General features: G+C 54.6%; 1 protein-coding gene and 2 long non-coding RNA genes across 3 annotated transcripts; 2 read left to right on the forward strand and 1 right to left on the reverse strand.

Moving 5' to 3' along the window:
• The first annotated feature begins 5825 nt into the window (after positions 1 to 5825).
• LOC127473252 (uncharacterized) lies at positions 5826 to 22003 on the forward strand. Its single transcript, XR_007905333.1, has 3 exons — positions 5826 to 6014; positions 19913 to 20032; positions 20151 to 22003. It is a non-coding gene; the product is annotated as an uncharacterized LOC127473252 (long non-coding RNA).
• On the reverse strand, positions 14453 to 26493 carry BCL2L11 (BCL2 like 11). Its single transcript, XM_051792665.1, has 4 exons — positions 26333 to 26493; positions 25774 to 26161; positions 20848 to 20954; positions 14453 to 17662 (listed from the first exon to the last, which is right to left on the reverse strand). Exons 2-4 carry the CDS (start codon positions 26150 to 26152, stop codon positions 17573 to 17575), a joined length of 576 nt encoding a protein of 191 aa, XP_051648625.1. The 5' UTR covers positions 26153 to 26161; positions 26333 to 26493; the 3' UTR covers positions 14453 to 17572.
• Positions 25074 to 25841, forward strand: LOC127473253 (uncharacterized). Its single transcript, XR_007905334.1, has 3 exons — positions 25074 to 25292; positions 25411 to 25597; positions 25697 to 25841. It is a non-coding gene; the product is annotated as an uncharacterized LOC127473253 (long non-coding RNA).
• Positions 26494 to 27615: the final 1122 nt, after the last annotated feature.

The following is a 27615-nucleotide window of genomic DNA, read 5'->3' on the forward strand; positions in this document are numbered from 1 at the left end:
AGAGAACAAAAGTAGAAGAATTTTACAAACTGCATTACTATTACTGAGAATGTGTTTAATGTGTGTTAACTGAGGTTTTCCAGTTGCTTGAGACGTCCTAAAGGAAGCAGAGCCCGTGACAAGTTCCAACCCTCATCCCATTTTTTTTATGCTGTTCAGAAGTTCCATTAATTTAATTGTATTAATTTAATTTAACACACAGGCACCTTCTGTATGTGAGTTCAATAAACGCAGGAACAGAGGGAAAACCACAGGAACTGTGAGGTCTCACACTGTCACCCTGGATGTTCCTTCCCCTGGGAAGTGGGTGCAGCTTGTAGAAGTTGTTTTCTTCCTTCTAAATTGGGGAAAGGGGAAGCATGAAGTGCTCACTCCCCAAAGGGAATGAAATGGAATCCCAGACTGGCTGGGGTTGGAAGGGACCTTAAAGATGATCCAGTTCCATAGGCAGGGACACCTCCCACCAGACCAGGTAGCTCCAAGCCCCACCCAACACTTGCAGGCTTGGGGAATGGAATTTCCCCCTGACTTTTCCCAGGACAAATTTTTTTTTTTGCCTCCTCAAGCCCTTTCCCCAACCCTGGAATGAGCCTCCCGGGTTTATCTCAGCTGGAAAAAGGGGCAGAAAACACAAATGCTGGATTTGGGGTGAAAAGCTGGGAAAGCCGCAGGTGTCCTAAAGCCTCTGGCTCTCCTGAATGGATCCGTGGGGTTCATCCCACATTCCAAAGCACTTGGGGCGGGATGCTGCTGGGTCAACCCGGCAGCTGGAGGGTGAACATGCACTTGGCCACAAACAAGACGAAAAAAAGGTGAGTGAGCCGACAAAAAAAAAAAAAAAAGGTGAATAAAATGATGCAAACCAGCTTCAGCAAATCCCCACGAGGAGCTGGGGGTCGGGATGCTCCCGGCTCCCTCCGGAGGCCGGGAACACGCCATTCCCGGGGGGTTGGCGGTGGGAGGCGAACGCGTGGGCGCCGCGAGAGCCTCTGGTGCAGAGCTTTGGGGCTTCCTGTTTCCTTTTGAAGCTCGAGCAGAATTTGAAAGCAGCGGCTGCCGTGACCTGGACCAATGATCGGGGCAGAGCTCGGCGCAGTTTCGGCGCCCGTTACGAATGCCAGGGCTGCGCTTCCAGCCGCTCCGCTTCCAGAGGCTCCGCTCGCTCCCAGGCGGCTCCGCTCCCGGCGCCTTCGCATCCCGGCTCCACATGGAGTACCCCCCCTCCCCGTGTGCCCCCCGTCCCAGGGGGCTTCCCGCTCCTCGGCCCCCCCGGCACGCAGGGTAAGGTGATATTCCCTTTGCCAGCCTTTGGCTGCTGCCGGGAATTGCAAAAACCAGCCATGGAAGGGTTTGCAATTCCTTACGCCCCGTGCGCTGCTGGGTCCTGCTCGGGACAGTGGGAATATTTTGGATTTTGCGCTGGCTGCGGGGTGGGTTTGGGGTTTAGCTTGTCCCGCAGCTCCCCCGGAGCAGGAGCTGCCCTCAGGGCTGCTGGGGGGGCTCTGGATGCGATGGGATCTGGCAGGGATTGAGGGATGCCCTGGGAGCCGCAGGGCGGGAGCAGCTCTGCACAGGCACGGGGATGGGGGGAGATGGGATGTGGAGGTTCCTCCTCCCACCCCGGGGTCCTGCACCCGGATAACCGGATTCCCCATCCCTGGAAGTGTTCCTGGCCAGGCTGGACGGGGCTTGGAGCAACCTTGGATGGTGGAAGGTATCCCTGCCCGTGGCAGGGGTGGAACGGGATGAGCTTTGAAATCCCTTCCACCCAAACTATTCCGGGATTCCATGATAAATCCCGGCGGGAGCGGCACAGGCAAGGACGGCGCTCGGGCTCCACTGTTGTCACGCCTCGTACCCAGAGTGCTTAGTCACCTTGGGGGGGGATTTTCTGCTGCACCCACGAGCTGTTTCCGTGCTCTCCCCTGGGCTTAGGGGCTGGGAAAGGCAGCTGCGAGTTCTCCTCCTACCGCTCCATCCAGGACCCGCCAGCTTTTCCCCTGGGAAGCGAATACATCCATCTAACACCTCCCAACCCGCACTTGCTTTTGGGACCGCCCGTGTTCCCCCCCCCGCCCCCCCGGCTGTCCTGGAGCCATGTGGCTCCCTGAGGGGTCGAACAGCCCTGGGCCGCCTCCTTTCCCTGCCCTGGCTCGGCTTTCCGCCTCGGGGACATCCCGCGGGAGCGCATTCCCGGCCCTTTCCCTTCCTCCTCGTTATTTTTAATCCTTTAATCTCAGCTGCCCGGCACCTTGGGCGTCCCGCCGCGGCCGTGGGGGAGAGCACGGCTTCTCCAGCCCATCCTGTGGGTCACGATGGGATCTCCGGTGCATCCCCCGCAATTTTCCAGCTGATCCCCGCTCCTCGGAAGGCGGCTCCCGTTCAAACCCGGGCCCCATCGCCTCCTTCCCCCCACCAAGCCCCGAGTTCCTTTTTTTTTGGCTGGGACGCCCAAATTTTCGGCAACAGTGACCTCTGTCGGCATCGGCACGGGGCCCGACGGCAGCGGCCTGGCCCCGCTGTCCCCGCCGCCGGCACCCACCGCCGGCACCCACCGCCTCGCTCCTTATTCCACCGACGGGACTCGGTTTTTGGGAGCCCATCCTGCCCTCCCGGCTGCTCCAGAATCCCAGCTCCGGCGTTTCGGGAAGCGCCGGCGCCGGGAGGCGGCTGCCGGCTCTGCTCAGAACCGGTGACAAGTTACCGAAAGGTCTCCCGGGGACAACCCCAAAGCCGAGAAGACGAAAATTCGGGGTTTGAATCGGCGCGGCCAGACCTGCGTGACTCATGTCAACAGAGGCGCTGCCGCCGGTGACTAATCCCGGGAGCACTTTCTGGCCGTGCTTGGGCTCCAGCCACCTTTCAAACGAGGAGTTTTTTCACAATTCAATAGCGACAATAAAAAAAAAAATGCAGGTGAGAGCACAGCAGAGAGGGGAGAGGAGGCGCTTTGGGTGCCGCCGAGCGGGGGCCTGATAAGCCGGTTTTGGTGTGACCTCAGCTCCTCCATCCGCGCCTGCTGCGCGCTCAGAGCGGCTTTCCCTGCTGGAAAACGCTTCCAGCTGCCCTGGAGCAGCGCGAATTCCGAGCGCGGACCGGCAGCTCCCGGCCGGCTGCAGGTGGCGGCGAGTTCTGGGTGCTGTGGGGCCGTGGCGGCGGCCGGGGGAGTGACTCAGAGGCGCTTTGGGGCTCTGTGGTTTTGCTTTCATGGTTTTGCTGTGACTTAGCAACTTGTTTTTTCGCTCTGCGGGAAGGCAGGTGCCGGCATGCCCGGCAGAGCCGCCGGCCCCGCAGCATCCCGGCCATCCCGCGGCATCCCGGCCATCCCGCGCGATCCCGGCCGCCGCCGCGGGGGTTTGGGGTGCCGAGCGTGGATTCCTGCAGCCAAGCCCCGCGGGGGATGCGGGCGCTGGGGTGGAACGTGATCCCCTGGGACCTGCGTCCCCTGGGGCACCACCAGCAGCTCGAGATCCCGGCGGGAAAATCCGGCAGCAATGCCTGCCTCGAGTCTGGCCAGATGGATTTGGAAGCTGGGCCAGCAAACTGGGTTTTTTTTCCGGGGAAATGCTCATGACTGCCAGCACATTTTCCAGTTTTGTCACAATACTGGGGGGAAGAGAGGTGGGAAGGGAGCAGGTTGAGTGTTTTCTCACCACAGTGGGACATCCCTCCTCCGCCTCCTCTTTCTCCTTCCCACGAGATGTTTGTGAGGTGATTTCTTCCGCTGTCCTTCCAGGCAGGACATTTCCCACCAGCTTGTGCTCTGCTGGGCTGAGCTCCAGGGGTGTCCCTGGGAAGCACTGGACAAAGAGGAGCATCCATCCCCTTGATTTTTTGGAGGGATATCCAAGCATTAGGTGCCACTGTAGCTGGTGTTGGGCTCCAACACCCCCAGAGTTCTGCACCTCCTGGGTTCATCTGGGGACTCGTGATCCTTCACATCCCAACCAAGGGAGCGGCTGCCGGTGTCAGGGGTGGGAAATGAGTGAAAGCCACGGATGAGGGCACAGAGGGGAGAGCTTTTGGTGGTTTTCCCTGGCTCTCAGCTGAGCCAGAGCATCCATCACCCATCCCACAACAGCTCCCTCGGGCAGGGCCGGGACTGTCCCAGCGCTGTGGGTTGTCACCGACACGGCTGCGGCACAGCCAGGTCAGGAGCTGGAAGGGTTGAAGCCACCGGGTTGAGGGATTGAGGTTGGGATGCTCAGCTGGACCCAGGCACAGCCGTGGAGCACCCAGTGCCAAATGCCTCCGGATCTGAGCCATAAATCCAAGTTCCCCCGAGCCACCCGCTCCCAGCCCCCCCTTCCCGCTGTGTCAGCCCCTCCCGGGGCTGCTCGTGCCGACTGAGTCATCCCTGAACTCCAGCTGAATCCGGGAGCACGGACCTTCCCACAAGCCATGTGTGGGGCACACACTGTTTTCCCGAAACCCTGCTCCTCCAAAATCACGCTAAGCAGGAATTGAGTGGGAAAAACCTGGAGCGGGGACACAGGCAGGGTGACAACCACCCCCCTGCAGCGGGAAAGAGGGAAAGGGTCCCTCAGCTGGGAGGGAAAGGGCTTGGAGTGGGGTGAATATCTCGGATGCGCTTGCCGGAGCCGTTCCCTGGGGAATGGGGATGGTTTCCATTGCCCGTGTGCAGCCAGAGCCTTTCCCACGGGGTTTGCGGGGAGGTCACGGCCCCAAATAGATGGGGATGGGGGGGGAAACAGGGGGCTTCCCAGAGAACAGGCTGGAATAGCATCCAGGAGACCCAGAGCTTGGGGATGCATCACCTGGGTGAAAGAGAGGAGAGTGGGGGATCCCTCAGCAGAGCCTCCTGCCACCCCCAGCCCATTCCCAGCCCCCTCTGCCCCCGTTGTCCCCGTGGATTTGGCTCCAAGCCCTGGGAAATGAGACCTTTCCCAGCAAAGGCTCTTTCTGATGAGAAAAACTCCCTGATCCTTTCCCCTGTGGGTGTAACCCGGGGGAAGTGGGAGAGCCCATCAGCCATGGGAAAATCTCCTTCCCCGCATCCCAGAGGGGGGAACGGGGCCATATAAACCCCCGGCACATCCCGGGGCTGGGAGCTGCAGCAAGGAGAGGCCAGGTAGGATATGGGATGGGTTTGCTCTGGTCTGAGATCCACGGAGGGATCCCACTGCAGGGGATCTGTGGGTGGCTTTGGAATCTGGTGTGCATGGGGTTTTCTCTGGGATGCTGGGGGCTCTGAGCTGAGGGAATGCCAGAACCTGGTAAAACCAGACTCTGGAATCAGTGGCATTCCTACAATTTTCCCTGGCTGATGGATTTTTTATCCACCCTCACCCAATGTGGATCACTCCCACAGCCCAGGGAAGGACGCAGGAGCCAAGCTTCCCTCTGTCATCCCAACATTCTTCCCGTTATTCCCATTAATACTGAAGTGTTAATGACATTCCAGCGGAAAGTGTGCAGGTTGGGACTGAGGTTTTCCCGGGGAAGCTGATCCTAAACCCTTGCTATAAAATGCCTGTGGAATGGGAAGTGTGGGAAGCAGAGGGATGAATCCCTGTGGTGGAGCATCCCACTGGGATACAAGGTGGCACAAAGCCCTGGGCGATTCCCACCCTGTGGCACAAAACCCACCAGGACAAACCTGGAGCAAAGAGGCTCTTCTGCTCCTGACTCCGGAATTCCCAGTGCTGCTTCCTCCCTAGGTGATCCCCCTGTTCCTCCACAGGTGATTCCCTGGCCCAGCACCGGAACACAAGAAGCAGAAGAGGGTTTTTTTTAAGCAACATAAATTTTTAAAAAGTCCATTTTTCCTATTTTTTTCCCCAGGGAAGCCAACAGGGTGAGTCGGCAGGAGCACGGCTGTCCCGCTGGGATTACGGCTGGAAGGCAGGACCTTTTTCCCCCCCCTCCATCATTTCAGACACCACTTAACGGTGGGAAATAAGTGACATTTGTGCAGTCAGTTTTTCCCATGGAAACATACCCGGGCCTGACTCCTCCTCTCCCGTCGCTGCTCCGCGGGACGTGGGCTCCGGGTGAGTGTCTCCGTGGGATGGACGGCACGGCTTCGGGATGGGCTTCGGGAATGGCTTTGGGATGAGGTGCTCGGGGTGCAGAGCACCGAGCCGGGGGGACCCATCCCTGGGTGCCAGGGGGAGGCTGTGGGTGCCACTGGTGCCCCGAGTGTCACCAGCACCCCGAGTGTCACCGGCACCCCGAGTGTCACCAGCCCGGCTCCCTGGCTGCAAACTGGGGGTTGGGGAGGCTCAACAGCATTCCAGTAAGTGGAGGGGCCACGTCACGGGGCGGGGGGGGGGGTGATTCAGGGCCTCCTTGATGAGGAAGGAAAGGGAAAACCCCACGGAGCCACCGCGGGAGGGGCTGGAGCCCGGGGGCTCCCCCAGGATGAGTCAGCGGCGAGTGCTGCGGCTGCTGGGGCTACTGGGGGTGCTGCTGCTACTGGTTGTGCTGGTACTGGTTGTGCTGGTACTGGTTGTGCTGGTGCTGCTGGTACTGGTTGTTCTGGTGCTGCTGGTGCTGGTTGTGCTGGTGGTACTGGTGCTGCTGGTGGTACTGGTGCTGCTGGTACTGCTTGTGCTGGTGCTGGTTGTGCTGGTACTGGTTGTGCTGGTGCTGGTTGTGCTGGTGCTGGTTGTGCTGGTGCTGCTGGTGCTGGTTGTGGTATTGGTAGTCTTGGTGCTGGTGGTGCCAGTGGTATTGGCAGTACTGGTGGTACTGATGGTACTGGTGGAACTGGTGGTACTGGTGGTACTGGTGGTACTGGTGGTACTGGTGCCACTCCTCAGGGCCGTGAAGGATCGCAGGGTCCCCTCCCAGCAGCAGCCGGGAGCTCCTGTGCAGGGAAACAAAGTAGATCCGGGAATTCCATCCCATCATCCAGACCCTGCGGCCAGTCCCAAACCTCTCCAGAGCCCATGGAATTGCTCCTCCACGGACACCCAGTCCATGTTTGTTTTATGGGTCTGGGGCCTTCTAGGTATTCAAGATTTATGATCCTTTTGGTGAATTTGCCATTTGGGATCAAATCCTGGCACGAAGGTCCTCGCTGGGCTCTTCCACCCACTTTTCTGTGGCATTAAAATCAGGGAGGGCGATTAAAATCAGGATGGGGCAATTAAAATCCATCAGGGCAATTAAAATCAGGAAGGGAAATTAATCAAAATCTGGCAGCTCCAACCACTGCGCTGCTTTCTATAGTTAAATAAATACTATATTTGTATATGTATATTTATATATTTATAAACCTATTTTATATAAGAATACACTGTATATAATTCTGTAAATATTTACACACAGATAAATTTGTTTCCACTGAAATAAAGCTATTGAACTTATATTTACATATGTAAAACGTTTCTATTGAATTCTTCCTCTTATTCCTACTGAATGAACTGGTCATGAATAAATATGTAGAAATATAATTTATGTTCATTAAATAAAATGGAATAAGAGAATTGGATAGAATAATGGGATAGAATATGGGGGAATAGGATAATAGATTATATTTAATAAAATAGATATATTTTATTATACCATTTTTATATTAGTTATTATACCATATCTTATTATCATATTCTTAATTATAATTTATTATTTATTATTATTTATTATATGTGGGATAGTAAAATATTATATAATATAAAATAATATAATAAAATATAATAATATAATAAAAGGTAGTTGAGGGAGTTAATAAAAAAAAAAAAAAAGAAGGGGAATGGACTATTTTAATAATAAAATGAACAATAAAATACAGCCACTTTGGGTGTATTCCCAGGATGCTGGGGGTGTGGATGCAGCAGGAATGCCGGGATGTGGGATGGATGCTGGGGGGTGGGTTAGAGGCCACTGAGCTGCAGTTCCACCTCTGAGAGTTCTGGCATTTCAGGAGCAAAGAATTTGGTGTTTACAGACAAATACAGGCATTGCAAATAAATACAGGCACTGGAAAGAGACACAGGCTTTCGAAATAAAGGGCAAGGATCGGGAATAAATGCAAGGATTTGGAATAAATAAGATTAATTCTTAAAGGTAAATTCCCAACCCCTGGGAAAGGCCTGTCTGATTTGCCAGGTGGGTTTCTTGATATTAAATCTTCCAGATTAATTCTTAAAGGCAAATTCCCAACCCCTGGGAAAGGCCTGTCTGATTTTCCTGGTGGGTTTCTTGATGTTGAATTTTCCATCTTAATTCTTAGAGGCAAATTTCCCCACCCCTCCCTGTGAAATTCCTATAGGATTTTCCCGGCGGTTTTCTCGACACTTCATTTTCCAGACTAATTTTCAGAGGCAAATTCCCAACCCCTGGGAAAGGCCTGTCTGATTTTCCTGGTGGGTCTCTCGGTATTTAATTTTCCAGCTTAATTCCTAGAGGCAAATTCTGACCCCCGGGAAAATCCTGTTTAATTTTCCAGGGGGGGTTTCATTTCCAAACCAAGTGTTCCTTCCCATTTTTCCAGGGTGAAATCCATCCCTCCTCAGGCCGGAGTGATCCCCCCTCAAACACCAGCTGAAAACTTATGGCAGAGCAAAATCAGACTGATCACAAATTCCCTTTTCCCCCCCTCGTTTTCCATCCAGCTGCTCATGGAATGCTCAGGGAGCACCTTTGGCCACGGGGGCAACTACAGCCCTTGGATGCCCAGAAATGCTGGGAAATGCAATCACAAAATATCCCAAGTTGAAATGGAGCCACAAAGGAGCATCAAAATCCATCTCCTGGTCCTGAAATTGTCCAAAATTCCCGTTTCTTCACCCACGCTGGGTGCAGGGGGAGAAACCTGGAGATTTGGGGCACTCCCAGGGTTTCAATCCTTCCACACGAGTTCAAACCAAGTGAGGTTTATCTCGATTTTAGGTGTGGGCTGAACACTCCTCTCTGCCTGACAGCAAATATTCCCAGCATGTTCGATCCCCAAGCCCCCAAATTTATCAAACCTCTCACTTTTTTGCCCCCTTTTGACTCTGGTTTAATCGATGACGTGGAGGAGGAGGAGGAGGGGGGAGCGTTTGACTCAAACAGCAGCGAGACCAAAATAGCAAAGTGGAAATTCACCTCAGCTCGAGATTTGAAACGAAATAACAGCTCGAAATCAAAGAGTTCCTGCCTGGTTGAGGGAATTCCAGCCTGGCTCCATCCTCTGCCTGGGGAGGGGACAGTGTGGGAAAGGGGGCAGGGCCCTGGGGGTTTTTTTGGGGTGCTTTTGGTCATTATTTCTCTGCGCTAAATAGAGGAAGAATAAGTTTCAAGCGAAGCGTGTTTTGTTTTGTCACAGGAAGTGGAGAGAGCTTTGGGAGAGCCCTGACACATTGCCTTTAAAGTATAGATTTGAGTGTTTTCCTGGCCAAAACAATAGGATGGATTCGTGCCCGGCGTAAATAGGGGGATCATTTGGGGGGGGGGGAGTGGGGTGGTGGGACCCCCACGCTCAGGGATCCAAAAGGGAAGAGTTTTGGGGCTCTGGGGGGTCCGGGGGAGGAAGGCAGCCCTTCCTGGGGGAGCAGCCGGCCGTCATTCCCTGTGCCAGGGAGCCCGAAATTGTGGGGGGCGAGGGGCGAGGGCCGAGCGAGCCTGGGGCGCCCCGTCTTTGGGAAACCGTTTGAGCTGTTTTTCGGGCAGGCTTTTTGGGCTCCGGCGCCTCCGGCAGCGGCAGCCTCAGGAAAAGGAGCCGGGTTTCACAATGGCTCAGTCCTCCCCCAGCCGGGCTGCCCCCGCCGAGCCGCCTCATCCTCGGAAAAAACCCGAATTGGTTTTATTTCGGAGCCCGGGCGTTCGGCGGGGACGCGGCGCCGGCGCTTCTTCCCCTCTCTCCGGGCAGCCCGGAGAGCATCGCGGGGCTCCGCCGGCACCCAGCCCAGCCCGCCGGGGCCGCGGCTCCCAGCCTGTCCCCGCAGCCCCCCAAAAAAACACCCCCGTGTCACCCCCCCCCTGCTCCGCCGGGGCCGGCGGGGGGGCCAAAATCGCCTCCACGCCGAGCCCGCCGCGCGCTCGGCGACCTTCGCCGAAGTTTTACAACTAAATTGCAGAATTCCTCCTCGTCCCGCGGTATTAATTTGCTTTTTGGTTTCGTTATTAATATCGAATCGGTGCGAGGTCGGCGGCGTCGGCTTTCGGTGGTAATTCGCAGCTCGAGTGATTTAATCCACGTTACGCTCACAGAAGGAGGGCTCGGCCGGCGTGGCTGGGGTGGATCCCTGCTGCTGGATGGGGAGACGCGGTGGGAAATTAGCTGGGAAATTATTTGGGACCGGGAAAAATCCCACCGGGTCACGCAGGGGTGGGTTTGGCTTCTCCTCTGGTGGGGAGCTGGAAATAATTCCAGCTAAAGTGAGGATGCCCGGAGGGGTGGGCTGGGCTGGCTCGGGCTTGTCCATCACTGCCTTGGGACTCGTCCCTGCCTCGGGCATCCAAATTCGGCCAAAGAGGGATTTTGGGGTTAAATGTGCCCTTTTTCTCGTTGTGCTGCGGCTCTGCTCTGCCTGTCCTCGAGGCTGTACCCTCACTGAAAGGTTGCAAACAGTTTTGGGAACACGCTGTCTGCCTGAAACATGACAGAATCGGCCACAAATTGCAGATGAGACTGATAACAAAAGCCAACAACAGAAAATAGGTAGAAAAACAACACGATAAAGGCTGCGAGACCACTGAAGGGCTTTTTTGTGTGTTTTTTTAACCAGTTCTCTCACAATGGAAGTGAAAACACATGAAAAGAGAAATGTCTTTTGTTCTCCCACTCAAATTAAGATGCCCCAGCACCAAACCAGGCTTGAACCCAGTGGCCGGAGCTGCTGCCCAGCCCGGCGACTCTTAAACCAGCATTTTTGCAGCCAAAGTGGTTGGTTGTGTTTTTGGGGGGAGTTCTTATGTTTTTTGAACCTTAAATATCCTCCCCACGCAGCCCACTGGCAACTCAGTTTATTTTCTCGACCCAGCCTGTTGTACCTGAACGTCTCTTCTCGAATAAATCAGGCTCGAGCTCAGAAATTAGGATGAGGTTTTTGTTTTCGTTCTACTTATTTCATCTTTGTTTTTATAAATAAATACAAATCACTCAAACTGAAACTCGATGGCTTTGGTGATAATCAAAGAGCAGCCCTGGGGAAATTTTTCTTCATTACCATGTTCTTTCACAGCCCACACTCGGGGTTTCGGGAGGAAAACTGTTTAACCTTTGCAGCAGCACAGCCCCGACGCTTTTTTGAAGTCCCGTCACGCTCAAACTCGGGGTTCACATCGAGGAGCTGCCTTGGCATCGCCTGCATTTTAGGGGCCACAGGTCCAGAAGGAATCCTCTCATCCCCCAGCCCTTTCTCCCCTCGATTCACCCCTTCAGGATAACATAAAACCCCCAAGAAAACTTTCAAACCCACCCCCCCCCCCCCCCCACCACCACCACTGCTTCATTCTTGTTGTTGTTTTTTCGGTTCTGTGGGGCAGCTCTGTTCTCTACCAGCTTTGTACAACCTGTTTTAGTATTTGCAGCTCACTTCCTGTATGAGGTTAGTTTGTTTATCATAAAACCCCTATTTTTAAACCCATTTCTGCCAATAAGTCATTTGAATGTCAATGGCAGGCGCTCGTGACTGTCCCCGGGCTCGGGAGGGGACTCCGCTGCTGCTCTGGGCTCCGGGAGGGATGGATGCTGGAATCCCACTGGAATCCCACACAGGGTGAGGCCTGAGGGTCTCAGCGCCCCCACTACTCCTCCCTCGGCCCTCAGGAGGTTTATTTGCATGGTTCAGACCCGAAATCAACGGGATTTCTGGGAATCCCGGCTTTTTTAGCCCGGGATCCCACGCCGTGGCCGGGGCCGTGGTGAGGCAGAGCGGCGGCGCTGGGCACCCTTTCCCTCCCTCGGGAACGGCCCAGTCCTGCCACCTTCCAACTTTATTTCCCCCTAATTAATAGCCAAGGCAGCTGTGGGGATTGTCAGACAATTGTTTGCTCGGCCCACGACGTCCAGAATCGCACCGAGGTGGTTCAATTACCAGCCCGCGCGGCCGGGAAGCGCCGGCTCCGTGCGTGTCCTCCCGGGAAAAGGGACGGACGAGCCTGTCAAAAACCCAGCGAGGAGAAATCCATCAAACAGGGCAAGAAAAGGCCCCAAATCCCCACGAGGGCTGTGGGAGGTTCCCAAGGCTACACAGGACCGGCCTGTGCCGGCGCGGCGGTGTCACCGCCAGGGATAACCCGTTGCCTTCCTTCCCTGGGGATGGAGGCCTTGATTTTTTTTAAAATTCCACAGAAAAGAAGCCAGAATAGGCTTGGGATGCTCAGGAAAGGCAGCAGGAAGGTCCTCATGTTCCAACCATCCTTGGGCTTGTCTTACACCACATGAAAGCCCTGTTAGAGCATCTATAATGTTTCTTTACTGCTTTTAGGGGCCTCCCGGTATCCAGCTGCTTCCCATCCCTGTCTCCACGTGGGTTTGGCCCATCCAAGACCCCGCCAGAAACACGAGAAAACCCCACTGGAAACAGTGAGCTTTGTTGCAATATGAAAATCAAATGCAAAGCTCGGGGGGTATTTTTAGCTGTTTAGGGCCTGAACAGGTGTTTGAAAGGTCAGCAGCGAGTCATTGGAAAAAAAAATAAATATATATCTCTAGATACGTGGATGGTGAGGGCCTGGCAGTGCCCAGGGGTCACTCCCATGGCACCGGTTGGCCGCCATCTCATCCCGGGCTTTGGCTGCTCGGCATTCCCGAGGCTGGCAGGGGCTGAGGGATGTGGGAACATCCCGGCCTGGCACCTTGTGTGTCCTCAAAGCAGCCAATGGACATGAGGTGCTGTGACTTTTCCCGTGAATAAAATTCAGGGCGCGGTGTGTGTGTGTGTGTGGGTGGGTGTGGGTGTTCGCCTTTTCAAGGAATAAAGGAAGTTTGGCATCCTTAAGACAAAGTGGGTGTTTTAGTAGTTCCCAAAGGAAAAATCTGAGGGCACGGGAAGAGCTCTCGGGGAGGAGCTGGGCGGGGTGTGTGTGGTGGCCCTGGGCCGTGACCACCTTGGACTTGGCCATGGCCAAGGGAGATGGTGGCCAGCCTGGGCCATGGCCACCTTCCACTTGGCCAGGATCACCCTGGGCCATGACAACCTTCCACTTGTCCCTGACCATCTTGGATATGACAACCTTCCACTTGGCCATGAGCACCTTGGCCATGACCAACCTGGGCCATGACCACCTTGGACACGACCACAGCCAACCTAGACCTGGCCATGGCCAAGCACATGCCCAGAAGGAATCTGGTGGGAATCTCTCCTTGGTTCCCCTGGTGGGCATCTCTCCTTGGTTCCTCTTCCCAAGCTCACCAGGTTCGGGCAGATCACGAGCTCCTTCCAGTATTCCCGAGCTCCTTCCAATAAAAGTCACAGCGGGGTCACATCCCAGGTGTGACAACCCACGGGCTCCCAAATTCCATGGGGACCGGAGAGCCACAGGACCAGCTGCTGCCACAGCCTTGGCTGGGGCAATACAACCCTCTTTTTTTTTTTTTTTTTTGAGCTAAAGAAGCCCCCGAAATAGCACCTGAAACCAATAAACTTCCCTTTCAGGAACTTCTGTAATTTGAAACACACTCAAGAACAAAAAAAAAAAAAAAAAAATCCAGAATTTTTTTAGGTTGTTTATCAAGTAGGACTTTTTGGGGGGGGGGGTTGTGTTGTTTTTAAATCCCCTTCAGGTGCCTGGGCATGGAGGAGTAAGAAGAGCCGGAGGGATAAAAATAGGATGGAAGGTCAAGGCAGCAGGAGAGCGGGATGGGAATTTTTAGGAAGATTTTGCTTCTGCTTTAAAATGATAAAATAATAAAATAACCATGTGAAATAATAAAGGGAGAAAATGACACGGTAATGTTCCATTAAAAAAATATATCAAAATCCTGGTAATAACAGCACTAAATAATAAAAAGCATTAAATAATAAAACAGTAACAAACCAAAGCAAAAATAATAAAATAAACCCCCAAACTTTGTCAATACCCATGAAAACCAACTGGGGACAAGGAGTGCATGGGAGGTGCCCAGCAGTTGGGTTTGAGCCCATGAATGTGGGGAAAAGCAAAAAGATTCCAAGGAAACCCCAAAGCATTCCCAGAGGGGGCAGCTTTTGGGCTTGGGAACACTCGAGGCAACACTTTACAAAGGTGTTTTGTTCAACAGCTGCATTTTGGGGTCCCAGGAAAGTCTGAGGGAGATCTTGGGGAGAATGGGTGAAAAGTGGGGAGAACTGGTGATAAACAGGAAGATAAAGAACAAACATCCCCTTCCCAACCCTTGCCAGGTGCTCCTCAACCCCCTCCCCTCAAAAAAAAAACAACCTCCAGCACACGTGACAAATAGTTGAAAGTTTTTATTCATATAAAACTCATATTAAAGAACATAAAAGATCGCATCTGAAAAAACCAACAAAAACAAACCCCCCCCTCGAAAAAAAAAAAAAAACCAACCCCCCCCCCCCCAAAAAAAAAGGATCTGCGATTATTTACAGCAGTATTGCACAAGTAAAAAAAGTGGCAATTACCCTGTCCAAAATTCATCAGTGCAAAACACAAAGGAAGGGCAGGGAAATTGCAGTCAAAAATGCTACATCCGCTGGGTCCTGCGCCGCGACTTTAGAGTGACCTCACGGGATGGCTGCTCCCAGGTGGAGGAAAATCCGGATTGAACAGTCCCAGGGGCGTGGAGAAGCCAAATTCCCACTGGATTTTTTTCCACTAATGCTGAAGTCTTTGACGTGCCTAAATCCTGGGAAGTGGGGACTTAGGCACTTGGAGCAAAAGGATTCGTTAATCCACCCCCACGATGGCTTTTGGAAGGTGATCCAACACTTATGGCAGGGAGAGGAGAGAGAGAGACAGAGAGAGAGAGAGAGAGAGAGACAGAGAGAAAGGGGGAAACCAAATCTTCACAGGAACTTAAATAAGCAGAAAATAAATACACAACGTTTCTACAAGTTACAGCATTAAACAGTAGAGTGCATTAATTACACAGAAAATTTAAAAAAAAAAAAATTAAAAAAAAAAAAAAGGCCCTACAGTATTTACCAAGTTCAACTCTAAAAAAAAAAAAAGTTTAGGAAAAAAAAAACAGGGTTTTTTTAATAATTTTTTTTTTAATAATTTTTTTTTTAATAATTTTTTTTTTTAATGTATTTATAAGCTGTACAAAACTTACAGGAGAGAAAGGAGAGGGAGTACATTGCACACAGATATTTGGCTCAGATGATGAAAATACGGTGCCCTACTCTAATAAATATTTGGGTATTTACAGTTGGGGGGGAAAAGAGGAGAAGCGGGACCGGGAATAAATCCGGGAATAAATCTGGTTTCCCCACATCCAAGGAAAACTCTTCATCACATCCTTTTGGTGCAACACAGAGCACAGGTTATGCTTAAAACAGCCCAGAGCCAACATGGCTAAATGGGCATAATCCCTATTTTATAACATCACTCTTCTGGTTTGAGGCTTCTCGGGGGGGTAGGGGAGGAAGTTCCCCCTAAACCTGCTTTTTGGGGGTTAATTTTCCTATGCCTTTTGGTTGGGAATTCCTCCTGTGGAGAAGTCCCTGGGAGACTTTGCCAATGTTTGGAATTTTTTTTTTCCTTAAAACGAACCTATGTTTTTCGTCTCCATGGGAGGAGGGGGTAAAGTGCTCGGTGATTCTTTGGTGTATTCCAAGGGACACATTCCAGGATTCCATAAGGCTGGGAGACCCCAAAGCACCATTTCGTCCACCAGCAACGATGAAACTCAACTGGGAGAAAAGTCTCACTTGGGTTTCCCCCCCCTCTGCTGCCGAATTTTACTTATTTAATTTTATCAGCAGCCGTGGAATACCACATAGGTTCCCATGGGAAATCATGAGCCAAAGCCAGAGCCAAAATCCCATGGGATGAGGAGCAGGATCTGCCCCCGGCCCAGCTCACCGGTTATCGAACCCCTCGCTCTCCACCAGTGCAAAGGCTCCCCCTCACACACCCTCTCCAAAAAAAAAAAAAACCCTTCCTAAAACATTCCCTGCTCCCCCGACCGACGCCCACCTTAAAAAAAAAAAAAAAGAAAAAAAGGGAATAAAATTGGCAATCGAGGTTAAAACTCGCTCCGTGACCCTCCAGGAGCACAGGGGCAGGTCCCACTGCAGCCCATCCATAACCATCATCCATGGCACTCAGCAGCTGCTCCCTGTGGGCACAACCGCTCTCGGGGGGGGGGGGAGCCTGGGATTGGGGTTTCCTTCCTTTTCTTTTTTTCCTTTCCTTTTTTTTTCCTTTTCCTGTGGCGCCGGCAAAACCGATGAGACCAGAAAGGACCTCGCACGGTGTCGGGACGTGGGGGGTGGGACCACCTGCACCCTCCAGAGGGGAAGGGGCACGAGGTGGGTGGGTGGGTGGGGGGGTTGTGCATAGATACGGGGTGGCCGGAGCAGCCACTTCCCCCAAAAACATCCGAGGTCCACCGGAGGCAACGGGGCACACACCTGGGTCTTCCATGGCCGTGGCGTGTCCGGGCGGAAGGGGAGATCATTCCCTGCGAGGTGGGGACAGACCCCCCCGTGGCCAAGTCCTGCAGTGGATCCACGCCAGGCTGGCTCCTTCCAGCTGCATCCAGGGGGGGCTTCACGGCGCCCGCTCATCATCCCTCTGTGCCAACACAGAGAGGATCCCAGGAAAACACTGTCCAGCACCTTGGAAAAATCCCTCCTGCGGGCTTTGAGAACAACTCCGCTGTGGTGGGTCCTGGGAGCTGCTCCTCCTGCCTCCGGGATGTTTTATTGCTGAATTCCTCATCTCCCCCCCCACCTCCCCGCCTTCTATATATTATATTTTACACTAAGGAAGCGTTTTCACACGTTTTATAAGAAAGATTTTCTCTTAAAAAAAAAAAAAAAAAAAAAAAAGGCAACCTGGTGGATCGGGGTTTGTTGTTTGGTTGGTTGTGATGGTTTGGACCCTGGAGTTCGACAGCGAAGTCTTGAGAAAAATTCAGAGTGTATAAAAAAAAAAAAAAAAAAAAGAGAGATACAAAAACTACCAAAAAAAAAAATAAAAAATAAAAAATCATCAGTCAGCAGGAAATAGGCGATTTGCATGATGCAAATGAAGGTGGATCTGGAGTAGCATTAGGTATTTACAGGTAAAAGAAGTGCTGATTTAAAGCCCTCTGCCCTTCTTCCAGCCTTTTTTTTGTCGGGCAAATGCCCTGTAGGCAAAGGGAGAGGGGAGGAATCTCAGTCTCTCGCCCATCAGCTGGCTCAGGTTTCCCAGAGGGTTCCAGGAACGATGACAACAAATTGTCCCGTGTTTTCACTGAGACTCTTTGGGGGACAAAAAAAAAAAAAAAAGATGATAAAAAAAAAAAAAAAGTAATAAAAGTTGAAAGACTAAGTAAACACCACTCTGGGATAAAAACACTGCACCGGAGCCCGGCAGGTCGGCGTGGGATGAACACCCTCGTCCTGCCACGTGTCCTGGGGGAGAAGTAGGGTGGGAGTCCCACATCCATCCATCTGTCCAGTCCTTCCCGGGCTTTCCCAGCGAGGAAACAAAGTCCTGGAGCCTCTCGGGGCGCGCCGGGCGCTCACTGCAGCCTCCAGATGAGGCGGACGATGTAACGCAGCAGGCGCAGGATGACGACCTGGGGGTTTCCCACCTGGTGATCCCAGAAACCCTGAAACAAGAGAGGAAGGGAGGGGAAAAAGAACAACAACAAAAAAAAAAAAAAAAGGAAAGAAAAACCAAATAAACCAGTGAGTTTGATTTCCAGCAGGAAGGCCCTGTGTTATAAACACCTGGAAGATATTCCGGAGGTGCAAAAATCAAGCCTGTGGCAAAGAATGGGGATAAACCCAGTGACCTTTCGTGTTTTAACCCTCCTGCCTTTGACCAAAGGGTCAAAGCTGCCCTCTCCCAACCACAAATGTGGATTTTGGGATTGAGTGGCACCACCACAGTGCCACATGCATGTGGGCATGGGAGTCGTGCAACGTTGCCGGGAGGTTTGAAACATCCCAAAGGAGCCCTGTTGGGGCATTTAGGGAGGGTTAAAACCCCAGGGTAGAGGGAAAATATTCAAAATGAAATGAAAATCCCCCTCAGAAGAGAGAAAAGCAGGTCCAGGTCCTCCCCCACCAGCCCAAGGCTAAGCCCACCACACTGCCCAACCCTCAATATGACAGAGAGCAAGGAAAAAAAAACAAACAAAAACCCCATCAGGCTTAAATGATAGAAGCAAAATGATAAAATTAGGTTCTGCTGAATAAAGAGGTAGAGGAATAATTAGGGAGCTGAAACAAGGCCTTCAGGGTGGACATCCAGAAGAATTCCTTCACGGGAAGGATTGTTAAAGATGGGAAGGGGATGCCAAGGGAGCTGAAACAAGGCATTCAGGGCTGACATCCAGAAGAATTCCTTCATGGAAAGGATTGTTAAAGACGGGAAGGGGATGCCAAGGGAGCTGAAACAAGACATTCAGGGCTGACATCCAGAAGAATTCCCCCATGGAAAGGATTGTTAAAGACAGGAAGGGGCTGCCCAGGGAGGTGGTGGAGTCCCCATCCCTGGAGGTGTCCAAGGAAGTTCTGGACATGGGCTGGGGGATAAAGGTGGGCATGGGGCACAGGGTAAGCTCCATGGGTCTGGGAGGGCTTTTCCAACCTCAGGGATTCTGCGATTCCTTCATTTCCCACCCTCTGCCAGCAGAAGCCTTGGTCTGGTGGCCACTGGAGCACAAGCTGTGCGAGGCACAGAGGGGTCGGGGTGAGGAGCTGCCCCACTTCCCGCTGCCTCTCCTGAGCTGATCCCCGCGGGTGACGCACGGACGGGGAACGTGACGGGGGGAACGTGACGGGGAACGCGCGGCCCCAACCCGTCCGACAGCCCCGACCTGCCCGGCGAGTGCCGCTCTGGCACGGCCCCCAGTTCCCCATTTCTAACCTCAGCCTCGAAGGGCAGAGCCCAGCCGGGCAGGGCCCGGCAGGCACGAGCCGTTCCCACCTTCCCCTCCCACCCCCCAGGGGCTCCGGAGCGGCTGGAACGCTTCCAGGAGGAAGAGACACCTTCCCCACGAGGCAACAGCTCCGCGCCTCGGGGGGGATAATTCCGCAGCCGCCGCTGAAAGGCTCCGAAACCTCCCCGGTTCTGGGTGCAAGGGAGGGGAGAACTGGGCAGATGCTGACTAAGGCAGGTCCAGAGTGTTTGTAGGGTCGTCCCCTGCTCGTGCCATGGAGCGAGCAGGACGTGTCCTCGGCATTCCGCCTCTCTCCCCAGGGGCGGGGGGCTGGAATCTCAGGATATGCCTGGAGCGCATTTCCGGCAGCGAGGGGGGCTGGTCCCCACGGGATAACGTGGGCAGGACGCTGCTGTTCCTCACAAACCTGTTCACACGAGGTGCTCCTGTTCCTCACAAACCTGGTCACACAAGGTGCTCCTGTTCCTCACAAACCTGTTCACACGAGGTTTGCCAAACTTAAGGCACTGCTCTGGGAGGCAGGAGGGAGATGGGAGAAGGGATGAGGGCGGCTGGGCGCTGGCACAGGGTCCCCAGGGCAGTGGTCAGGGCCTCAAGGCTGGCAGAGCTCAAGGAGTGTTTGGACAGTGGTCTCAGGCACATGGTGGGATTGCTGGGGTGTCCGGGCAAGGCCAGGAGTTGGACTTCTTGATCCTTGTGGATCCCTCACAGCTGAGGATATTCCATGATATGGCAGGGCTTTCCACATTTCCACCAGTTCTTCTGGATCAGCTGACTACTACCGGGTGCCTCCAGCTTCCTGAACAGCCTGGTCCCTCCCTTTCCTTGGAAAGATGTCCTTTCTAACCCAAAAAGTGGCTTCTCCAGGGATAAGCCTGGAGGGGGGGGGAAGGTCAGAAGATGCACATTCTGGATTCAGGATAAAGCACAGCTCATCACAGTTTGTTGCAGGTCTGAAGAGCCAGAGCATTTGGAAGGAGAATGGAGCAGATGGAGACGATGCAAAAAGCTGGATCGTGGCAGCTGGACCCCCCTTTTGGGGGAAAGCCAACCCTCCGGACCCCGGGAGAGGTGAGGAAACACTGCAGGAGTGACTCAGGAGATGGGGAGGGCGGATAAGGATCCAGGCAGCCGGCATTCCGTCACCAACACTGCTCCCAAACTGCGCTCCCGGCTCCTCTTCCCACAGATCCACGGACCAGGAACCACAAGCACGGACACGCAGCCGTCGGGAACGCTCGGAGTCACCGCCGGCGAGGCTCCTCTGCAAACTCCTGTTGCTTCACCCCCCCAGGCTGGGTCGGTTTGGGGTTGGGTCCCTGCTTTTTTTTTTTGGCATTAGCGCATCGATTGCTGTTGCAACACTCCGAGGTGAGCCGGTTTATGGTCTTATAAACACCCGTCTTTCAAAACAGAGTCTTTGCAAGAAAAATAAGTTATCGGACCAAGTTTCCTCTTTGCAGCTTCCCAGCACGGCAGCAGCAGGGATTTGGGAGCTGGGATTAGAATCCCACTGGGCTCACTCCCTGAAAGCAACAGTGCCTGACGCTGACACCCCCAAACTTCCCCTGTCTAACTCTCAGAAGCCCGTTCCTCGCTACCATCAGGGTCCAGGCCCGAGCCACCGACACCGGCCCCGAAAAGCTCCTGCCAACTTCTCCCTGCAAAGGGCCTCCAGCCCCAACCTGAAGGTTATTTCTGATTGATTCGACACCGTGGCAGCCGCAGACGCCGGGCCGACACCGCCACCCGCGCAGCCCTTTCTCCATCTGAGCGCACCCGGCGCTCACCGCAGCAGTTTCCAGAGATGATTAAGCTTTTCCCTTTCAGAGAGAAATGTGTAAAAAGAAATGGAAAGTAGAGAGAAAGAGAGAGGGGAAAGTTACCCTTCGTGGACAATAGGAGGCATTGAACTCGTCCCCGATGCGCCGCAGCTCCTGCGCGATCCAGACCTCGGGCTGCACGTCCTCGGCCACCGAGTGCCACCGGGAAGCTGCACGGGGAAAAACGGGAGTGTTGGGAAGTGAGGAACAACGACACTTCACAGCGGGCCACCCAATCTTGCCGTTTTATTGCTGCTTTTTATTATGGCTGTGCCTTGATTCTTACATCCAGGTGCCAGGTGTTCGGCGGCACAAACGGGACTTGTCGTCACAAGCCAGGTTTTTATTCCCTATCATTCCCATTATTGTTATTATTATTATTATTATTAAGCATTTATTTACTTATTTATTCATTATTCCAGGCTTTCCCTGGGAGCACCTCCAAGCTTTGGTCCCCTCCTGAACAGGGAGAAAAGCCAGGATGCCACTCTCCTGTTTACTTCCCTCACCAAACCTCCTCTTCCCCCTCCTTTCTCAACTACTTTCTTTCCTTGCAGACACAGCAGCAGCTCCTTCCCTAACCTTAAAAACCCTCTGTCTGGATAGTTTCAGCCAATTATCACATTTCTGCTCCCAGTCATCCCGAAGTGCCCAACAAGGAAAGGAAAAGGGTTTGTCACAAGGAGGAGAAAGCCACAGTTGGATTTGTGTGTGGAGAAACCACATTCCCAGCAAAACCAAGTGCTGGCTTGTAAGTGGAAAAAGAGTTAATGTATTAACTATACTGTGTGATACATAATTATTTCAGTCTCCATCTTAAGAAGTTATTAAACACATGATAAATCCCTCAAACAGCCAGGGGAAAAAAGGAGGCAGGACCACGTACAGTACTGGCACCACCTAATCCCCCCTCCTGCAAGCCCAAGTGCAGGATCCTAGCAGGAATCACAGCCTTAAGGAAAATAATAATCAAAAAAAACCAACTAAAAAGAAAATAAACAAAAAAAATAAAACAACCCCACACAATCAAAAAAAAAAAAACCCAAACAAAAACAAACCCAAACCAAAAAAAACCTCCACTGCACAAAACAAAACAGTGTTTTGGCACGACAGCTTCGGAGGAATCACAAGGGAACAGGGGAACAGCTTCCAATCTCCGAATATTCAAAGGATTAGCGGGGCAGTAAAAAAAAAAAAAAAAAAAAAAATTAAATAAAAAGCCTGGCTCCGACCTGACTGGAAAATGTCTCTGGGAGCCAAGGCAGCGCCGCTTGGCTCGGGGACGTGTTTTGTTTTCACGCTGTAGTAGCGCAGGAGTAGCACCCGCCGCCTGCCCAGGGACGGCCCCGCAGCACTGCTGCTCCTCGCCGCTGAATGAAACACAGCCCTCGCGATATTCCAGCCTCTGGATCTCTCCGGGAAGGCAAACAGGGATTCCGGCCGGGGCGGAGCGACCATCCGAAATCCCACCGCCGTCAGCAGAGCCGGCCCAGCAAGGGAAACAAAAACACCACGGGCAGACACGGGACAAAAAGATGCGAGGAGATACGGGGATCTAGGAAAAACCACGCGGGGCAGAGGGTCTGCTCCCTCTCCATCCTTTCCCCTCCTTCTCCATCCTTTCCCCCGCACCCCCGCCCCAGCAAAGCGCCCACGAGCTCATCCGCCCCGAGAGGCGAAGCCTGGGGTTGGTGGCTGAGAGCGAAATCGGGCTGAGGTTTTCAGAAAGGACTTTCTGTGGCGCTGCGTCAAAAGGGTCCAGTCATAACTGGTCCCCAAACCAGTCAGAGGTGCTTTCGGGGGCGGGGGGGGGGGGTGACACAGTCATACCGCGACACACCGAGGGCGACACGGCCGCCCCGGGGACGGGGACAAACCCGGGGGCCACCACGTCTCACTCCAAACCCATGGGATGCTCCAGCACGGCGGCGCTGCAGTCCCGGCTCAGAAGGGCAAAAAAAAAAAAAAAAACAACCTCAGATTGCACCTCCAACCCCCGGGCTTAGTTATCCAACCCCCCTGGAGAAAACCTCCTCCGAGGAAATGGCAGCAGCAGCTCCACCGGACACCCCCACCAGCTTCCCGGCTTGAAGTTTTCCCCTTAAATCCACCTATTTCCAGGGGGAAGATCTCCTTAGTGGGCAACAAGAGGTTCATGATGCTTCTCTTCCCATGGGAAAATTATCAGGATCAGAGCAGCCCATTTACAGAGCACTTGCTCCAAACACATTCCCAAAAGCCACGCAGATGGAAAACCCAACGGAAGGACATGATCCTCTCCCACCGGGACACAAAACATCAGGCAAAGAGTCTCCCAACCTCCCCCCAAAAGGTGAGTTTCTTGTCTTTGGGTGATTTATGCTCCCAGTAGGGCACCCACCAACCCTCCCAACCTCATCCCCAAAAAGCAGGATCATCATCCTTTTCCCCTGCACCTCCCCTGGCACAACCAAATCGACTCATCCCTGCTCCTCTCCTACCCATCCCCAAAAGCATCTTCCTGGACATGCCAAGCCAACAACACAACCCTTCCTGCCTCCCATCCCAGAATCCCAGAACCTCCCCTCGCTGTCTTATTTCCAAAATAAAAAAAAAAAGACTTTGGAGGCATCCACCACCTCCCCACCAAGGATGACTCCTCACACAACACGAGGCATCCCGGCATTCCCAAGGGCTGCCTCCACCTTTTTTTTTTTTGCCCCCACCATAAACTTTGGGGAAGGTTTTTGTGAGGTTTAGAAGAGGGAGTTTTGGGGCAGAGCACGAGCTTGCTGTGCTGGAGCAGCCTTGGAGCAATTCCCTGCTGCCCACGGGAGAGGCTGGGAGCATCCGTCGCTCCTGCTCGCAGGAAGCGCCTGTTTATTATTATTATTATTATTATTGTTATTATTAGAGGCCACTTGCTTGTGCTTCTGAGAGAAACTCTCCACCTCACGGCCTCTGCTCACCACAGATAAAAATCAGTACATAAAAGCACAACAAAAATATACCCTTTGCTTCCTTCCCGAGGGACTGACCCACTTCCATGCGGAAAACTTAACGGCACGCATCCGGCGGGACACTGCCAAGGCAAAGGGACTGAGGGAGAGGTGTGCAGGGCAAAGCCAGGGATATCTCTCAGGGAGAGCTGCCTGGGAAGTCACAGCCTGGGAGTTGTGGTCCCAGACAGGGATAAAACAGCTCCACACCTACACATTCCCAGTTTAATCGCGTTTGGGAACATCCAAGGGTCCCGGTCAGCCAGTGCCAAGAATTTTCCATTTGCTTGTAGTTGTTTAGGATGATGCCCCTGGCAACACTAACAGAGCACAGGCTCCACTAAAACAGTTGATGAGAATGCAGGAACTTGGGAAGAAAAAAAAAATAAATAAAAAAATCAGGGAAAACATCCATTTCTTCCCGGGAAAAAGAACCTGAAGCTGTGGAACTCCGGGAGCATCCTCGCCCCGGCCGTGCCAACGTGAGGTTGTGAAACTGCATTAAGCTGTAATTACTGCAATAATGTCCCAAAATCTTTCCTAAGGGCACGTTCCAGCGAGGCCTCTGCAGCCATAACCACAGCCCGGAGCCGGGAGGAAGCAAAAACACCGCCGACAAAAAAAAGACGGTGTTTTGATCCCAGAAAGCTGGGAGTCGGTGTTTGTCGTCCCCCCCACCTCGTCCTGGTTTCACCCGGTGGAAGTCAAAAGGTTTCTCCCAGCTAAGGGGAATTAATCAGGAGAGGAGAATGCTGGACACGTGGGCAGGTTTTCCCCGCCCGAGAGGCTTTACCTGGCAAAGCCACATGTAAACACCCCCCCCCCGCCCGCCTCCACGCCGCTTCCCAGTGGGATTTTGGGTTCCGTGACCCCTTCGCCTCCAACACTGAGAGCCCAGAGAGAACCAGGAGCGACGCACGAGCCAGAAGCCACTTGCTTGGCAAAACAGCCCTGGAAGAGCAAGCCCAGAGTAGGAAGCTGGACTCGACTCTGTCCCCTCCTCCCTTGGCAGGGACTGACCCAAGCCCGGAAAAGAATAAACATCATAGTAATCAAAACCCCGGCGCTGGACACGCGGGAGTTCCCCGGCACAGGGTTTGCTCGGCGGGCCCGGCCAGCTCCCACAAATCCCAGAGTGCCGGGCCAGCGGCCAGCCCACGGCCAGCTCGGGACAGCCAGGCTTCCAAAATCCAGAGGGTGGGATGCGGGAGGTGCTGCTGCAGGTGTGTCACACAACCGGGAGAACCCGCGGCTTCCATCGTGCCAGGGGAAGCCGAGGTGGGTGAGGAGCAGGACCCCTCGTGCACTTATGACCCCCTGGCACTGTGTACTCACACCTTACACACCCCTCTGGCACTCACACCTGTACACAACCCCCTGGCACTGTGTACTCACACCTTACACACCCCTCTGGCACTCACACCTGTACACAACCCCCTGGCACTGCGCAGTCACGTCCTTGCACACCCCTACAGGAACCCGTGTTTCTCCATCATTCCGAGGAAAACCAAGCCAGGCGAGGAGCAAAAGGTGAGGGAAGCCAAGGCAGGCGAGGAGCAGGACCTCTCATGCACTTCCAACCCCCCTTGCACAGAGTATTCACATCTCTACGTATTTCTCCTTGCACTGTGCACTCGCACCTTTGCAGACCCCTACGAGAACCTGCCTTTTCCATGATTCTTAAGGAAGAGAAGCCCGGCCAGGTGAGGAGGGGAAGGGAAGAGAAGCCCGGCCAGGTGAGGAGGGGAAGGGAAGAGAAGCCCGGCCAGGTGAGGAGGGGAAGGGAAGAGAAGCCCGGCCAGGTGAGGAGGGGAAGGGAAGAGAAGCCCGGCCAGGTGAGGAGGGGAAGGGAAGAGAAGCCCGGCCAGGTGAGGAGGGGAAGGGAAGAGAAGCCCGGCCAGGTGAGGAGGGGAAGGGAAGGGAAGCCCGGCCAGGTGAGGAGGGGAAGGGAAGGGATCCCGGCCAGGCGCGGAGGGAGGCAGAGGATGCGGAGCCCGGCCGCAGCCCTTACCCATGGCGCTGAGGCAGTGGCTGAGCGCCTGGCAGGGCGGGCTGGGGGTCTGCGTGGCCTTGTCGCAGCACAGGGGCCCGGGGCTGCGCTCGGCGTCGAAGGAGAAGTACCCGCTGGAGGAGCGCGGCAGCAGCGGCGACCTCCGCACGAAGATGAAGAGCGGCGAGCGGGTGGCGAAGGGGCCGGGGCTGGCGGGCGGGCCCCGCGCCGCGGCCGCGCCGGAGCCGTTCCCGTTCCCGTTCCCGCTGCCGGCCCCGGGCAGGGCGGCGGGAGCGCCGGGGCGCAGCTGCGCGCCCGGGCCCGGCCCCCCCTCGGCCGCCGGCAGCCGCCCGCCCTCGCCGTCGCGTCGCGCCTTCACCTCGGGGGGCTGCTTGGCCATCGGGGCTGCCTGCGGGGAGCGCAGCGCGGGGAGCGCCGTCAGCGGGGCCGGCCCGGCCCTCCGCCCGCCCGCCCCATTGTTCTGCCGAGCGCCCAGCCCAGCCCGGCCCCGGCCCCCGTCCTGCCCCGCCGCGGCCCCCCTTCCCCCCCGAGCCCCGCGCTCCCCCGGCCCCCCGCTCACGGTGCTGCCGCCGCTGGAGCGGCCCCGGCCGCCGCTGCGCTCGGGTGTGCGCGGGAACGGCGCCGGCCACGACCCCGCTCCGCCCCGTGTTTACAGCCCCAGCACCGCCCCGGCCTCCCCCGGCCCCCCGGCACCGCCCCGGCCACGGCACCGCCCCCGAGACGGGCCACGGCACCGCCCCGGCTGCGGCTCCGGCACCGCCCCGGGGACCGCCCCGCAGTGCCGGCACCGCCCGCGGGGACCGCCCGGCGGCCGCCGCGATGCCCCGGGCACTGCGAGCCCTGCACACGCACTGTGAGCGCACGTGTGTGTGTGTGTGTACGAGGTTGTGAGTGCACACGCGTGTGTGTGAGCCTGTGAGCGCACACATGTGCGCTCACAGGCTCACACACACGCGTGTGCGCTCACAGGCTCACACACACGCGTGTGCGCTCACAGCCCCCCTTGCGCTGCGTACCCACACCTTTACGCGCTTCTCTTGCACTCACGCCCTTACACACGCGCTCCTTTCACTGTTTACACACACTTTATCCACACCTTTACACACTCCTCTTGCATTCACACCTGTGCACAACCCCCTTGCACTATACACACACCTTTACGTATCCACCCTTGTCCTGTGCACTCACACCCTCAGATACCCCTCGTGCACTCAGCTTACACACACACACACTCCTTGCACTGTGCACACACCCCTCATGTACCACAGGCTCACCCCTTATTTGCAACACTTCCTCTGTACGTGCACAACTTGCACACTCCATGGAGAGAAAGGACTTCCACGTGAGGAAGGACCACGGAGAGGAAGAAGCACTGTGGAGAGGAGGAAGGACAATGGAGAGGAAGGATGATGGAGGGGAAGGACCACGCAGAGGAAGAACCCAGCACAGCCGCTGCAGGGGCTGAGCGCTGCTGACGGAGACGATGCTGGGGACCCCGTCCCACCCAGGATTCCCCCAACACATCCATGAGAGTCCAGGGTGGTCCCGCACACTACTGGAGCACCCCTGACCGCCACCCTGGCTCTGTTCCCGCCCCCTTCACTTTGTTCCAACGGGATGGAAAGGAAAACGGGGTGCAGGTGTTTGGGGGGAGGCAAAAATAATTTGGGAAGTTCATTAGGAAAACTCATTAGGTAAAAATTTGAAGGCAGGGACAAGCAGTAGAAGGGAAAGGCTCGAGGGTCCCTCCAGCCAGTTTGGCCGCACCGTCACCTTTCCACACAGGGAAAGTGAGGGAGAGGCAGGGCTGGAAATCAGGCTTGTGCCTCCTTTCCCAGCCCT

Source organism: Manacus candei, unplaced genomic scaffold (genome assembly GCF_025592945.1).
Source record: "Manacus candei isolate 608988 ecotype Guabito, Panama unplaced genomic scaffold, ASM2559294v1 h1tg000035l, whole genome shotgun sequence".
Classification (NCBI taxonomy): domain Eukaryota; kingdom Metazoa; phylum Chordata; class Aves; order Passeriformes; family Pipridae; genus Manacus; species Manacus candei.

Bases quoted from the DNA above. Each gene is read 5' to 3' on its own strand.
- BCL2L11 (XM_051792665.1), bottom strand. From the start codon at position 26,152: ATGGCCAAGCAGCCCCCCGAGGTGAAGGCGCGACGCGACGGCGAGGGC. The intron at 20,955-25,773 runs GTAAGGGCTGCG...TTCCCCGTGCAG, and splicing joins CCACTGCCTCAGCGCCATGG to CTTCCCGGTGGCACTCGGTG. The intron at 17,663-20,847 runs GTAACTTTCCCC...CTCTTGTTTCAG, and splicing joins CCTCCTATTGTCCACGAAGG to GGTTTCTGGGATCACCAGGT.